Below are 15922 nucleotides of genomic sequence, written 5' to 3'. Positions count from 1 at the left end.
TTTTTCATGACGCATCTGTTCCCAAATTTTTTTGGAAGCTGTGAATCGCCCTGTGAATAACCATGCTAATGATTAACTGTTATTGCCTATTTCTGTAGGTTTAGTTTCCCCTATATCATGTGTTATAGGTTAATATTATTGCACTAAATACTCTATTATGTAATATAACAACCCTAGGTTCGACAAAAAATAAGTAAACGTAGTTGTGGCCAAAAATATGTGATCGTCATAAGGATTACCTACATTGTGTGTATCCATTTTTAATTGACCGGAAGGCGCTGGCTACTAACTTTGTAGAGGGGATGTATGGTTTAATTATATAAAACAAAAGCAGAGTAAATACACCTAATCTTTATTTACATACAATTCAAATTAAACATGTGACAAATAGAAAGAACAACAAAAACATTAACAACCATTAAACATAAAAGGAGAGTGCCAGGCTCACCTAGAGCTCCTGCGGGGAAAGAGCATGGCAGAGAAACCCACGATCGTTGCTCTTACCACCCAAATATAAATACAAAACAACCGCTAACCAAAGGTATAAATTAAGAACCTTTGCTAATAATAAACAAGACCTGTCTCATTTAATGTGTCACTAAATGTCATCTGTTACCTCATATTAGTCATACACACTTCCAAGTAAAACTGAAGAGGTTTGGTGTTAGTTAGCCGGCAGAGCCGGAAGGTACTGGAGTCCCATACGGGAGGCAATCGAGCTTAATCCAGATTCGTTCCGCACGGGCGAAAATGTTAGTAAACTCAACAAGGCTCGTATAGACGTGTGACAAAGTGGACACAAGAAATCAAAGAACAACCTGATCCCGTTTAAAACAAGTTAAATGTGAAATAAAGAAGTCGTTATTGTACTATCTGGGCGGTCTCGACAAAATACATATTTGAACAAGTCATAAATAATGAACAATCTTAAATAATAATTGTAACAATTTTATATTAGAAAAATATACGCCCCTAAGCGTAAGACAATGAAGGTTAAACATATACAGAATTATTATCATGAGACATCTATATTTTACGAACAACGTCATCATTACAAAAACAAGTTAGCTGTAAAACAAAGGAGTCATTATTGTAAAGTCGGGGGCGCCCACGACGATATACATATTTTAACATGAAATAAATAATGAGCAATCGTTAATAATATAACAGTATAACAATTTTACCTTAGAAAAATATATGCCCTTGAGCATAAAGCAACGGAAGCTAAACATACAAAGAATTATTATCATGAAACATCTATAAACATTACAATCATAAGATTACACAGAACAATTAACAACAAAGTACTTAAAGAATATTACCTGCTAACTAATGACACTTTAACCAATTAACTTTTCACTACTTTGACACACTGCCCGCCGATCGTCTTACTGCCGATCTCCACACTGTTCGCACTTCAACTGACTATCTTCAACTATTTAGGCTTCCTTCCAGAATTTCCTACCTAAGTGCCTGTTTTTTGTGCTTCCTTCTATCGACCGTTAATATTACTTTTTCATTGTTATACAACACCTATGTAACAGGTGACGTCGAAGTTGATAAGATAAGTACGGTTTTCCACAATAAAAACGCTATTTTTTTATTTATACCTATGTTAAAAATTGTTTACTGTTTATTACTGTTAGAATGTGATTTAGCTGTGAAATTGGAATTATTTCTGTTGGGCTAATAAACAGTTATTATTATGATTATTAACATAAACAAAGTAACGTGGTAACATTTTTAAAGGTTTTAATTAAAAATTAAATGGTGTACAAATATAATTTCCCAATGCGTGTGTTTACGCTACTACTAGCGTGCTTCACACTAAAAATAGCAAATACAGGCAGTTAGTTACGCGATGTGTAAAAAAATGTATTTAATAAAGCGCCCGTCACGGCGTTATCGTGAAAGATATTTCAGCGCGCGCTGCAACAATTTATGTACTCCTGAAATATAATTTTCTACGTCCACTTGATAAATCTGCTGCAGTAGAGGATAATTAAATGGCCAACCTTTATTTTCAACGTGTGATACGGACTGCAAACAAATATTAACATTCACTGTCACGTATTACCATCGGCAAATAGTAGGAAAAAATGTCGGGGACGAAATTCGACAAACTCCCACGCATGTACACGCCGGGAAAAAATATAGGCTCCACAAAACGAAAATAACAAACAAGATGAATAGTCACTTTCAAAGTTTTTATGTTGATTAAATTTTAGAGCTTCCGACCATCTCTCTTTTCTTTGGAAAGGTTAAAAACATAAGAAACTATTCAGAGTAAGGTAACATTTGATTGATTGAAATTGTGTTCATGGAGACAAGAAATAAATTCAAATATTAGTACAAAATATTACTTATATACCTTCGAGTCTTGAAACAGAACACAAAATTAAAATATAATTCAAAAGTGACTGTATTCACAATTTCATCGAATTTCAACATTTGCGAATACACATTATTCATACCTCTATAAATACTGAATACTACTGATGCTTGATGATTATTGAATATCGTATTCAATGATCAGTTATTTTTTACCCAACTACAACCATCTAACCTATGCTTCTCTTTATCTTACAATGTTCTCAATAATCTCCTTGTGTTTACTTAAAAATTACGTATACATATATTCAGTACATAAACTGTCTATGAATACTAATTATTATATTCATTATGGAGATATTTAGTGATTACTGGCTACTAGTGTATTCAGTAATCTTACTTTTTGCTCAACTCTGACACTATCTAAGCTAAATTTATTTTTTAGTGAATCGTATTTCCGACTCTAATGTGGAGCATTCTCTTGTATTCATAATTTCACAGAATAACAATTGCGAATACACGGTTCTTATTTACGAATATCAATTCTGGATACTGTTTAATAAGAATATCCTTGTGTTCACAAAATAACTATTACGAATATATAATATTCGTGGATGAGAAACTGATTGATGTTAAGATTCCTATTCGTAATGTTATAGAATAGCACTTGCAAATATACAGTACTTACATGAATACAAATACAAAATAGTATTTAATATTCGTATTACTCCGAAATTAGTATTAATTTTTCATAAACTTTACAGAAATAGAAAATAAGGAAGTTTATTTTGCAGATATTCAGTAATAACTATTAATGTATTAACTAATCAGTAGGTATTCCAATACTTTTTAACTCTGGAACTATTTAATTTATTTCTGTCTTTATTTAATAGTCCAAATCTTTCTATATTCAGTAAATAACATTTGTTAAGGTACTTGTGTACATTATGAAGATGTTCAGTGATATTTCACACAACTTGCGTATACTTTTTTGATACCGACAATTTTACGTTATGAATTAAGGTGAAGGGATGAAGTAGTTCATTTTACGCAGTAATATCTAAAATGAAATGGTTAACCTTCCTCGTTTCCCCAACGTGTCAGCAACCAATGGTATTGTTTATTTTATTAACTTATTACAATTGGAAGGCCGTGACAGCGAGGTGATAATAATTGTCAGTACTGTTAAAGTACATATTTTATTTGTAAAATATGTACTTTACGCACTAATGTGTAAAATATGCACTTTACACATTAGTATGTAAAATATGTACTTTACTAAAGAGTATGTGAAATGTGGATTCTATGCACTAGTGCGAAAAATGTGTAATTTTCAAACTAGTGTATTAGTGTGTGAAATGCGCACTTTAAGTAATGACGTACTAACGCGTAAAATACGTACTCTACGTAGTAGTGTATACAGTATGTACTTTACGCACTGGTGCGGAAGCTTAGATTTTACCCACTATTATGACAGTTGTCAATAATGTGAAAGTACTTTACGCGCTAGTGTATAAAATATGCACTTTATACACTAATTTGTACAATATGTACTTTACGCGCTAGTGTGTAAAATATGCACTTTACACACTAATATGCAAAATATGTTCTTTACTAAAGAGTATGTAAAACGTGGATTCCATGCACAATTGCGAAAAATGTGTAATTTACAAACGAGTGTATTAGTGTGTAAAATAAACACTTTATGTAGGTACTGACGTATACTCTACGCAGTAGTGTATAAAATATGTACTTTACGCACTAGTGCGAAGAGTTTTTACCCACTACACAGCTTCCACTTTTACGCAAGCTAGTAGAAAATAATTGATGTTGCACTGTCGAAACCGCGATTATCCCTATAGTTTTCCCTCCGGTGTAGTTTGGGCGAGGACCGGGCGGTGTTTTTATTTAATTTTAATGCCGGTGATAATTAAAATCGGGTTTATTTTAGTCGCGGCCCATAAATCCATGGGGCGGCTATCCGGCGCGCCGCAGCGTGGCGTCTATATCGGGCGGTAAATCATCACATTGCTGGGTGCAGATAGCGACGCTCTTAGCCGCCCAATAAACAACCCCCGGCCCGGAATTCGACACCATTTTTCATGGCATAACGATACGCCGACGTAAAAAGTCCGCAGTTCCTCCGGTGTTTACCGAAGGAGAGTCCTCCTTTTGTACAAATACTGGGTTTTATCGGCCACTGCGTTCCTGTTTTATTTTCGGGAGAGGCGGCCGAATTCTATTCAAATTTATCACGGGCGACAAAGGAAAACCTCCCAATAACCACGTAGGAAATTAATTAACCAAAAATGTAAACTGCCTAGTTCTCGAGAATGATTTTTGGAAAATATTTTGTTACCCAAATATCTCGAAAGCTTATTTACGTAATGAAACTCAGATTAGTAACTTGAATAATTGTCAGAAAAAGTAAAAATTTATTGAATTTGCATAAAATTAAGTCTAATAGTGGAGCATATATTGGCAGATACCTATTGTCGCTTTAACACCAAAATCGCTACGGTACTATTTCAGAAATTCGGTTGATTCATTTGATTATTCCTAAGACGAGTAATTTACGAGATGCTATTCTTTTTTTAATTTAAAGAATCTGACAACATATAATATAATAAATAGATGGATCTAGGGTAGGAGACTAATTTTTAGGAGCAATAATTTATCTGGTAGTGGTATCCAGGAAAGCTTTTTACTGGGTATGTATGCCACAGTCTTTCAGGCCGAGGTTTTTGCTGTTTTGATGGTAGCAAGCAAAGAGGAGGTAAAGATTTTTATCTGCTCCTCAGTCAGGCCGCGCTCAGAGTGGTTAACTCTCCGAGGACAAGGTCTGCCCTCGTCCAGAAATGTGGAGACGCTCTAAAGTCATTGGCCAGACGAAGAGAGGTAGAGTTGGATCCCAGGCCACATGGGTATCCCTGGTAACGAGAGGGCTGATCAACTAGCTCGTCTCGGATCTAGGGGTTCTGGCTAGGGACCTGAACCAATCCTAGGAATCACACGAGGTAGCATTAATGGGGCCCTTAATTAATGGACCTATCGAACTTTAGGTCAGAACTGGAGGAGAAATAGAGGATGTGGGCAGGCCCATAGTTTCATACATGGACTTAAGACGAGATGGCTGCTGAGCCTTAGTCGAGGAGCCCTAAACCAAATGGTGAGGGTTCTGACAGGCCATTGCATACTTAGGAGGCATTTAAGTTTAATAGGAATTGACGAGGACCCTCTATACTCGAAATGTGGGGTAGGGTAGGACACCCCAATCCACCTTCCGGGACATTGTGCAGCCTTTGGGAGGATAAGATATAAAGTCTTTGGTGCTGACGAGCTGCAAGGGGGTTGAGGTGAAAGACCTTCCATGGACCAAAATCGTGGCGTTCATTAGGGCGTCGGATAGGTTCGAGGAGGGTCAGAGGCAGAGAATGGACAGCTGATGGGACGGCAGGGTAGGCAAAAAGGGCCCACTTGTGGCCTAATTGCCAAGCTAAGGCCGCCCCTTTTCACTACTACTACTAGTTTAATAAATCTAAAACTGTATAGTTTCCAAAATAAATTCAAATATATGTTTGTTTTAACTGTGATTAAAAATTAAGAAATTTGTAGGCGTAGAATTTAAAATACAATAGCTATATGTAAATTAATAAAATGAAGTAGTAATTTAAAAATGTTAACCTGATACTGATTGTGCAGGATTTTGAATTATCACATATTTAAATTTCAATTGTAAAAAAAAAACATGTTTAGTGTAAAGTATAATTTTAAAAACTGAAATTTTCTGAATGGTCAACTTATTTTAGATTAAAAAACCCACAGTTCATTTATTCGGGGCGTACCTTCTACCGAATATTCCACGTAATTTGGGCACAGTCTCAGCTACACACTCTCCCTCCGTACTTGTAATGATTTTTTACAATTTTCACTGGCTTATCGGTCGAATAGCCCATTTTGTCCAACCGCAACGTGTGACCCTGTTCCACGGTGCCAACTTTTCGTAATTAAAATGGCGCACAATTCAAACGCTGCGTTAGTTTTGGGACCACCTTTATTTTTACATTATAACCACTTTATTATCGGAACGTACTTAAGGACCATTGTGTATTATGCATTTGTTAGGAGAAAACTACCTTTGCAATTGCAGTATCTTAAACGCATAAGTCAATCAAATGTTGTATTTGAAGAAGTCAAAGTAGTTATTTAAGTAAAGAGGTGTTTCATGAGCTTTCTTCGACTGAAGTATTTGAATTTACTATTGAAAAAAGCTAAACATTTGACTGATGACTGATTTTCAGAAAATAATAAATTAGCAATACATGTTAGGCAGACGCCAATAAGCTTTTTAGGAACACAATATTGGATGATGCATTCCTTAGAATTGATGTAACTGTCATTAATATTTGGTGCAGTCTCTGCGTCCTTTGGGAATATACAGTGGGGCTCACTAAGTACCGAATACTTCTCTAATGTTTTTTTTTTTGAGACGTGTATACAAAATTAATATTTTACGTGCAAGAAGTAGAGAAAAAACTCAATTATTTATTAAAAAAATAGGTAAATAAGTCGTCTAATTCTAACGAGACATGTTTTCGTTTAGACAAATTTAACATCAATCAGATTTTAATATTCAACATCGCAACCCGGTAATTTTGCGCATCGGCGATTTCTTTGAAGGAAAATAAGAGTTAAAAAATGACGCTTCCAACAGAAGGCCTAACCTCAGGCTGTCTCCGAAACAGTGACGGTGTCCCATTAAGATTTCAGTTGTTTTCAGCGTCTTGGATCCGGCGACAGTGGTGAAATTAATAAGCCCTTGTTTTCTTCCTTCTTTTGTGCAAATACGACGTTTCAAATGGCAAAATAAAACAGGCGTCTGGTATTTTATTTATGGCGTAAAATCTTATTCTGATTTAAATTTAAATCATGTTTAGGTAAATATTACACTTTTACGATGAAAGTAACTGAGACTCGTAAGTTAGAAAAGAAAATTCATAATTAATTAGAGGCGTTGGTGGATCAGGTTAGGGAATAATTACGCAAGAATATAGCTAACGAAGCTGTACAGGAAAGCTTATAAAACCTTCTCTATATCCGTTTTGATCCGTTGACAACTTCTCTACAAAATTTAATTAGTTTTGACTTCCACCAGATTTAAGTTTTAACAGTACTCACTTTTTAGTGTTACTGTTAATTATATTATTATTAAAATTAAATTAAAATCATTTGTTCGTTCCTAGTCAGAATCTGAAGACATGGTACCTTTAAGATACGGTAAGAAATGGATTCGGCGACCCTAGGAACGTATAGATATGTAGGTTTAGTTTGTTGGCAATTGATTCTCTACATTTGACCTTGAACTGAACTTAAACCAGATCTGATCGAGTCAAACGGACACTGGATTCGGATTCGGCAACCCCAAAAACGTATAGATACGTAGGTTTAATTTGTTGACAATTGATTTTCTACATTTGACCTTGAACAGACACCGGATTTGGATACAGCGGCCCCAAAAACATATAGATATGCAAGTTTACTTTATTGGCAATCGATTCTCTACATTTGAACTGACCTTATCCCAGAGCTATTCGGGTCAAACGGACCCCGAATTCGGATTCAACGACCCCAAAAACGTATAGATACACTGGTTTACTTTGTTGACAATTGATTCTCTACATTTGACCTTGAACTGACCTTAACGCAGATCTGATCGGATCAAACCGAAACCGGATTCCGATTCATCGACCCCAAAAATGTATAGATATGTAGATTTACATTGTTGACAATTGATTCTTTACATTTGACCTTGAACTGACCCTCAACCAGAGCTAATCGGGTCAAACGGACACCGGATTCGTATTCAACGACCCCAAAACCATATGGATACCATGGTCTTGTCTTTAGAAACTGCCACTTTTTTTGTGGGGCTGTGTAATTTTCTTTACTGTAAAAGAACCTTATGGAAAATGTATTCATATCTGAAAACTAATTTATCTGTAACCATTCACCTTTCCTAGAGTTCTGTTAAAAAAATAAGTCACCTTCTACAAATTTTTAGACATATTTTAGCAACCATTCACCTTTCCTAGAGTTCTGTTAAAAAAATAAGTCACCTTCTACAAATTTTTAGACATATTTTAGCATTTTTTATACATATTTTAGCATTCTAAACTCGAGAAATTAAAAAAGCATATAATTTTAACACACCGCATTGCGTTTGCCTGACCATGCATACCTCATAAAGTTTCTCTAATGACGCAGGATGTGATGGTAAATTTCCCGGCGGGGAGCTGGATATGCAAGTTGGCGCGACAATCAGCGGGTACAATTAAAGGGATGACGCGCGGTGATGAAGCCTCCCACGTAATCTGTTTTGGTCGACCTCGAACTTTTAGGCCGGTATACATATAAGCACCTTAAAATCAATAAATAAAATAAAATTGCACCACAAAACAAATTTTGTCAATAAATTACACAAAAGCGGTAGGTATAAATTGTGACGTTATAATTGAAATGTAAATTCACAATTACAATGTCAAGTGTCTGTAAAATAACATCAAATATAATTCATGAGATCAAATGTAAATTCATCAGATTAAAAACTGGCAAATTTACCAAACAATTACCCGAAATATGCAACTTTCCTGTAAAATTACAATTGTTTGTTTACTTGCAGTCTGAGATTGAATTACTGTATTTTAATATAAACTGAAATTTTAATGTAATTGCTACTCGTTGCAAATTGTACCAGTAATTTACCAATACACTAGCAAAATGAATACCGTAAAATTACAACCATGTAGACAGGTTACCTACTTGCTGCAAGCAACTGCAATTGTTTATTGTCATGCAATTATAATAATTGAAATATAAAATTACATTATCACGTGTCTGAAATGTTGTTCTTAATCTATTGAAGTAGTAAAAGCTAGCAGATTTAACAAATAAATACTTGAAAGGTATAATTTTGCTGTAAAATTACAAACCTGTTCGTAATATATCTTCACTCATGGACTTGGTTAACAACTGGCTAATTTACCAAACATTTACCCAGAACACATAATTTTAGAACTGTAAAATTACAACTATGTCCATTGCAGGTAAATTACACTGAAAATGTTACGTCGATATTACAGAAATTCAACTGAAGAAACTGAGATTTGCAAGACCATTACTCAAAAATGTAATTTTCCTGTAAAAATACAATTGTATTTGATTAGAAATAATAATCACAACGATATTTTACAGTTTTAATACTGAAATTAAACCAGTTACTGGCGTATCTTATTATTATAGAATAATTTCAGGATACCTGCAGTAATACTTTTGTCTCAACTGTACTTCCAGTCACATAATGTAATGTAGTGAAATGTAATTTTATAATAAAATTACATTACATGTTTTACATAGACTTTAGTATGTAATAATTGTTAATTTTAGTATTTTGTATTCAAATTAAAGTATTTATTTTTAAAACTATTATGTATATGTAAACATTTCTAGTTTGAATTATTACTGTTTATAGGTGTCGTAACCAAAATTTCACGATTAAATTAAAAGCCTCACTTCAACCGTGCTAAAAATTAAAGTGGCGCAAGCAAGTTTCCAATGAGATAAATTCGTTGATGTTCTGGCAACTGCAGTGTCATGGGATTGCGGTCTATTTAGATATCTGGGAAGTACAAATGCGACGCGACCACGCAATTGAAATGGGATAAAGTGCTCGAATGAAAATTTGTGTTAACACTTGTACTCGCCTGCGAATACACATGAATCGGTTATTTAATAAATGGATGGCTGCTGCAGCGGTCAACGCGCTTAAAATTCGATTTGTACGAAATGCATCAGACACATTTTTCATGGGTTGTGTGCTAGGTGTTCGATTTTGTATTTATCGCTGTAAATGTTTACCTACATTACAAATATTTATTGTCTGAAGTTGTGGCACAGTTTTCGTTTTTTTTTTATTTATTGAGTATTTTGACATGTGTGAAAAAAATGTAAACAATTTATTTGGTACTCCATGATTATTTTTATGTTAATAGTTTTTCTGTAGTGTTTTCAGGGTTTCAGAGTACCGTGCAAAATTGTTTCTCCCTTGGAGCAAAAAGGCAATGAGGAGAATACCTTTACGGTCTCAAAACAAAATTGCCATGTTTTTCTTCACGTTGTTCATCATGAACATTCGTTTTGCGAGCTTTATGCTCACGACACCACTTGTACACATTAGTACGGTACATCACAACATCCCAACAGTTTTGATTTCGTTAAAAATCTGGAACGGCGCCTTTTTCTTTGCAAGAAGAAACCGGATTACGCTACTCACCTCGCGATTGGCGGGATTCGGAAAAGCTCATTTCAACACGCCACTACAACAACAGTTCTCAACTGACTGAGACAAGTGACCTCGCTTTCTGCTCCCAACACCTTGACATTAGATGCAGTGTTGCCAACTTTGTCGAAAACTAAAGCCACAAAGCATCAGGGTCTCAGTACTCTTACTTTGTGGATATACTTTGTACATTAATAAAATAGTTGACATCCGAATGTTTATACAGGTGTTAGAAAAAAGGAGTAGAATAACTTAGTTATAAATAGTGTTCATCAAAATGAGAAGAAAGGATCCCATGAACATATTTTTTAATTCATATTAAGGAAGTGTACATCATACCGTCAATAGATTTTATTGATATATATTGATTTTATTGATAACAAAAGATGGCTATATATCAACATTGATCGTGTGCCAAATTTAAAAAGAAATATCTTGTTTAAGAGTTTGTATTTTTACTTTTTCATTTCAACTTTAAATGGCTGTAACTCGTTAGCGGTGTATTTTGGTATCTAGGCAAATTAGCTTCAAAGAAGCTATTTTGACCTGTAGTTTCTACTATATAAGTTTGGCTATCTTGAAGAAACTGTAATAAAAGATATAATTGCACGTTTTTTTTCCTTTGCAGGGGCCTACACGCCCATAAAGCATCTATCCTTAAGAAGTCTGCTGCCAGATACAGATAGCTTCATGACGTACGAGGGCTCCACGACGCATCCGGGATGCTGGGAGACTACAGTCTGGATCATACTTAATAAGCCCATTTATATTACCAAACACGAGGTAGGTAATCGCGAGATGCATTGTTTTCTTCATTTATCTGCGACTAAGTGGCAGATAGTGCCCAAAAAGGGGTAATCAATTCCAGATTCGGATTCGGTTCTCGACGTGGTCGATAGCGCATTGTAATGTGTAATGTATACAGGGTTAGTCGCTCAAATTCTCCGGAGGAACAGTATATCTCTTAAATAGTTTTCTTTTTTCGTAATATTCTGTAACAATATAATTAATGCAATAAGTAATTTTATTTATAAATATGGAAGCCCTATTGACGGAACTTCCCCTACAAAAAAAAAAACAATTCGTGGCCCTTCCACAGTCTCCCGTAGAAAAAATCCATTGTCTTAGAAATTCTATATTTTGCTGCAGCAGGGAGCATAGCGCCGTAGTGGGAAAAAACATTTTGGGATGTTAAATAACTTCTTGTTTTTTCGTAGAAAAAAAATTTAAAGAACACATCGCTGAAAGTATTGTCCATCGCTAGCTACTACTTTTCCCCCATCTTTTTGGCAGCATTTTAATTCCATTTTGAGGCGATCCAAGAGTCAACCCATTTTTGGCATCTTCATAAGAATGGCTGCTCAATCACGCCACGTGCTATCGATCGGAATAAGAGATAACCGGAAGGGTCAGTATCTAGTGAATACAACGGGTGGAGTAGGACTTCCATTTAAGTACATATTTCCAAGTAGGTTTTCACCAATTTTTCAGCATGTGGCCGAGCGTTGTCATGCTGCAAAATGACTTAGTCATGTCTCTGTTCTAATAGAGATTGGTTTTCCTTCAACGCTCAGTTCAAACGCGGTTGTAGTCGATAACGATCTCTCGTGATGGTTTCATCCTACCAATGCAAAGCAGAAACTTGGAACTATGGATATTCGGCTTTGCTGACGATGTTGACGCATGTCCGGGATTGTCCCAAGGTTTTCTACACTAAGGATTATTGTAGCGTATTCATTTTTCATCGCCAGTCATAATACGATACAAAAAACCTGTCCTTCTCTGCTATTTAAGCAGTTGTTCGACGCGACATCTCTCGGTTTCGATTCATCATTATCTTTAACGTTTCGAATTTGTTGTGTGATCAACTTCTAATGTTTCTGCAAGTTCACCTAGCAATCCTCCATGTTCAAACAGTTTCGGTGTTCTTCATTTTCAACATCAAAATCATTATTTTTTAGGCTTCTAAACCAATATCTGCATGTTGTTTGCGAGGGAACGTGATCGCCGTAAGTCCCAACAAATATTTTGTATGCTTCAACTGCAGATTTTTTTTAATAACAGTGCAGTAAAATTCCCCAGAAATACTCTTTTTTCAGCGCGAAAAAAAAGTTGTTTACAATTTAGCGAAATAACATACACTAAATTTCAAGTTTGCTTATAGTACTGATTATTAGAGCGTAAGCAGTTCTGGTAACGATATTTGTTGGAAAACAGCGAGAACTTATTCAACGTCCCTATAACTTTCTAATGTCTATGTCAACAGTGAATCATTTGACGGTTAATAGTAATTGATTATTTAACAAAGCGCAATCAACATGTATCACATTCATACTGGTTTTATTGCATGCATCAATTAACTCTAAATTTAATTTTGCACAGCAACGAATATTATGAATGGCCGTCCACATATGAGTAATTATTTCAGTAATAAAATAAAGAATTATATATTTTATCCTCCGACACAACAGAATTGATTGCGACCACCGGTAATGCAGCTAGCTTTGTTTGGGTGTTAAAGTTGCGTATTATTTATTTGCACTCGGTTAGTGCACTTGGAGCTCCAATTCCCCTAGGCCTTTTAAATATTCGACGGGGCATAACAGCGGATCATTTTAATTAATTATAGATGTATATTCAAAATTAACAAATATCCAGTGGCATATTAGCCAATAATATGTTGTTTTATTTGTTATTAATCGTGTAATTATTTTTAAAAATCACGCTGTTCGTACTTTCATTTCCTTCAAGAAAAATTAAAACCTTTAATCCCTTTTGAAGTTAACCACAGGGATAAGAGACTTTACAAGTTTATGAAGTCACACTTTTTTCACAATAAGCGAAAACAATTGTATTGTATTGTATTGTATTGTATACAGTACAATACCTTTTTAGACTATCAATCAAAAACGTACATTATAAATTTTATTAATAAAATAATAACTCATCTACGGTCTGGTATCTAAAATGAACATAATAAGGCAATTATTGATTATTATTTTTCAACAGCCAGCGATATTTAAGGCAATGCCAAAGACAATGTATTTACTTTCCATGTATACGTATACCTTGAACGCGTATGTACGCATATGCTTCACCAAAAATGAAACCTCGTATTTTTGGTTAATTTTAAGGGGAGGCTTTCGTATAAAGGTTTTATCTAGGACGCTTCGTTAAAAAGATACAGTGTGTTAAACTTAAAAAAATATTTTTAATTTTTTTAAATAATTTAATAATTAATACCTAAGTGAAATAATTTGAAATCGGGCACATGTAAACATTGTCCAAAATCTGGGACCTTTTCCTAAAATTTAGGTGCTCCAGTTTAGCCGTGTTTAATCTATGTATTCCTTACTAAGTAGTCAGAGATTCCTTACTGTTGTAGTCAATACTTTCCTTTCGAACTCCACAGCTTCTTATCCTCCTTACGCATACTGCGACTAAGCAAATCAGTTCAAGTAACAAGATTTAAGAGCGTTATCAGCGTCTTGCCTTAGATTAGATGTCCTTGATATTGCTGGTGCTGCCGCTTCTGTTGTCGTTGTTGTTGTAGTTATTGTTGCCGTAGTAGTGGTGGTAGTAACAGCAATAGTGGTAGTTGTAGTTACCATTGTCATTGTTGTCGTTGTTATTGATGCTATTGATCTGCAGCAGCAACATCAACAGCAACAACTACAAATACAACAACAACAACGACAACAACAACACCAGCAGCAGCTGCAGCAGCAGCAAGAACAACGACAGTAATAGCATGTACATCAGCATCAGCAGCGACAGTAACAAATAAAGCAAACTTCTTTAATCTATGATCAGAGTATTCCTTACTAAGTCGTCAGAGATTCCTTACTGTTGTAGTCAAAACATCCCTTTCCAACTCGGCAGAACGTTTCTTATCCTCCTTACGCATACTGTCAAATAAGGAAATCAGCATTGTCATTGTTGTCGTTGTTATTGATGCTATTGATCTGCAGCAGCAACATCAACAGCAACAACTACAAATACAACAACAACATCAGCATCTGCGGCAGCAGCAGCAGGAACAACGACAGCAATGACATGTACAACATCAGCAGCAGCAGCAGCAGCAGCAACGTAACAACTAAAGCAGACTTCTCTAATGTATTATCAGAGTATTCCTTACCAAGTAGTCAAAGATTCCTTACAGTTGTAGTCAAAGCATTCCTTCCCAACTCGGCAGAACGCTTCGTATCCGTTTTGGATGTAATCAACAGCCTATAGATAGAGGACGTCAAAATAAAACAATTGAGAAAAGGGGGTAAAATGTCACTTCTCACCGAAATACAGGGTGTTTTATCTGAAATTTTTCTTGCTATTTCTTGCGTTTGCTCAAGAACCGTTGAAGATATAGAATTTAAAATGTAGGGAAATGCATTTTAAAAACAAATTACGATATGTGAATAGTTTTCAAAATACTGGTAGGGGACGTTAGTGACGTCCTAGAAAATTACAAAACTATGCTGAGACTTTTTAAATGGTAGCATTATGGCAATTTTTATTACGTGCTATGATGTAAAAATTCTTTCTAAAGAAAGAAAGATATACTTGTTTGAACACGTTAAACCCAATCGTTTTAGAGAAAAACTTGAATTAATTTTCAAAGTGGATTGATAACAAAGAAAAACAAAAAAAACTAGTCTTTCTATCAACACACTACATTTTTTAACTAGCATATTTAATCTATACATTTTCTATATATCTATAATCAACCTTTAATTAGATTGCGCCTAACTTGAGGTCTTTCTTGATTATTTTTTATTAAATTGGTAGCATCTTGTATCTTTAAACAGAGTTTCTCTCTTGTAGGATCTTTATTTACTATTTACAACTCCTTAAAAAAAAGTCAAGCAGATTTAAATCTGGGCTGCATGGTGGCCACAGGAATTCGCTACCACGTCCAATCCACCGATGTGGAAAACGCTCGTTTAAATAAGAACGAACTTGATTTCGAAAACGAGCTGATGTCCCTTCGTTTATAAACAATTGCTTTCAAGCACATCATCCACTGGTTCTTCCAAACAATTTTGTAAAAATTTTAAGTACAGGTCGCCATTAAGTCTACAAGGAAGCTCCATGGTCCGACTAAACAATTTTCAGTAACTTAACACCAGACGTTAATGAACTGAATGAATTGAAGAACTTATTACCATTATACCACAAGACAAACAGCGTGTAATTATTTGTGAATTTTCCACTACGCCAGTTCTGCTCCTTGCTCCACCGGTATTATTTTAGATT

The 15922-nt window shown here is 34.9% G+C and overlaps 1 protein-coding gene across 1 annotated transcript in view; it reads left to right on the top strand.

Annotated features, from left to right (window-relative positions):
* LOC108917918 (carbonic anhydrase-related protein 10) overlaps positions 1-15922 on the top strand; it is a 461749-nt gene that overhangs the window by 396844 nt on the left and 48983 nt on the right. Inside the window, exon 7 of the mRNA XM_018724730.1 lies at positions 11295-11449. Coding sequence (XP_018580246.1) covers positions 11295-11449 — 155 coding nt within the window. The remainder of the gene's footprint in view (positions 1-11294; positions 11450-15922) is intronic.

Source organism: Anoplophora glabripennis, unplaced genomic scaffold (genome assembly GCF_000390285.2).
Source record: "Anoplophora glabripennis isolate ALB-LARVAE unplaced genomic scaffold, Agla_2.0 scaffold3, whole genome shotgun sequence".
In the NCBI taxonomy this organism is placed as follows: Eukaryota; Metazoa; Arthropoda; class Insecta; order Coleoptera; family Cerambycidae; genus Anoplophora; species Anoplophora glabripennis.
This window is presented reverse-complemented; position numbering and strand designations above follow the sequence as displayed.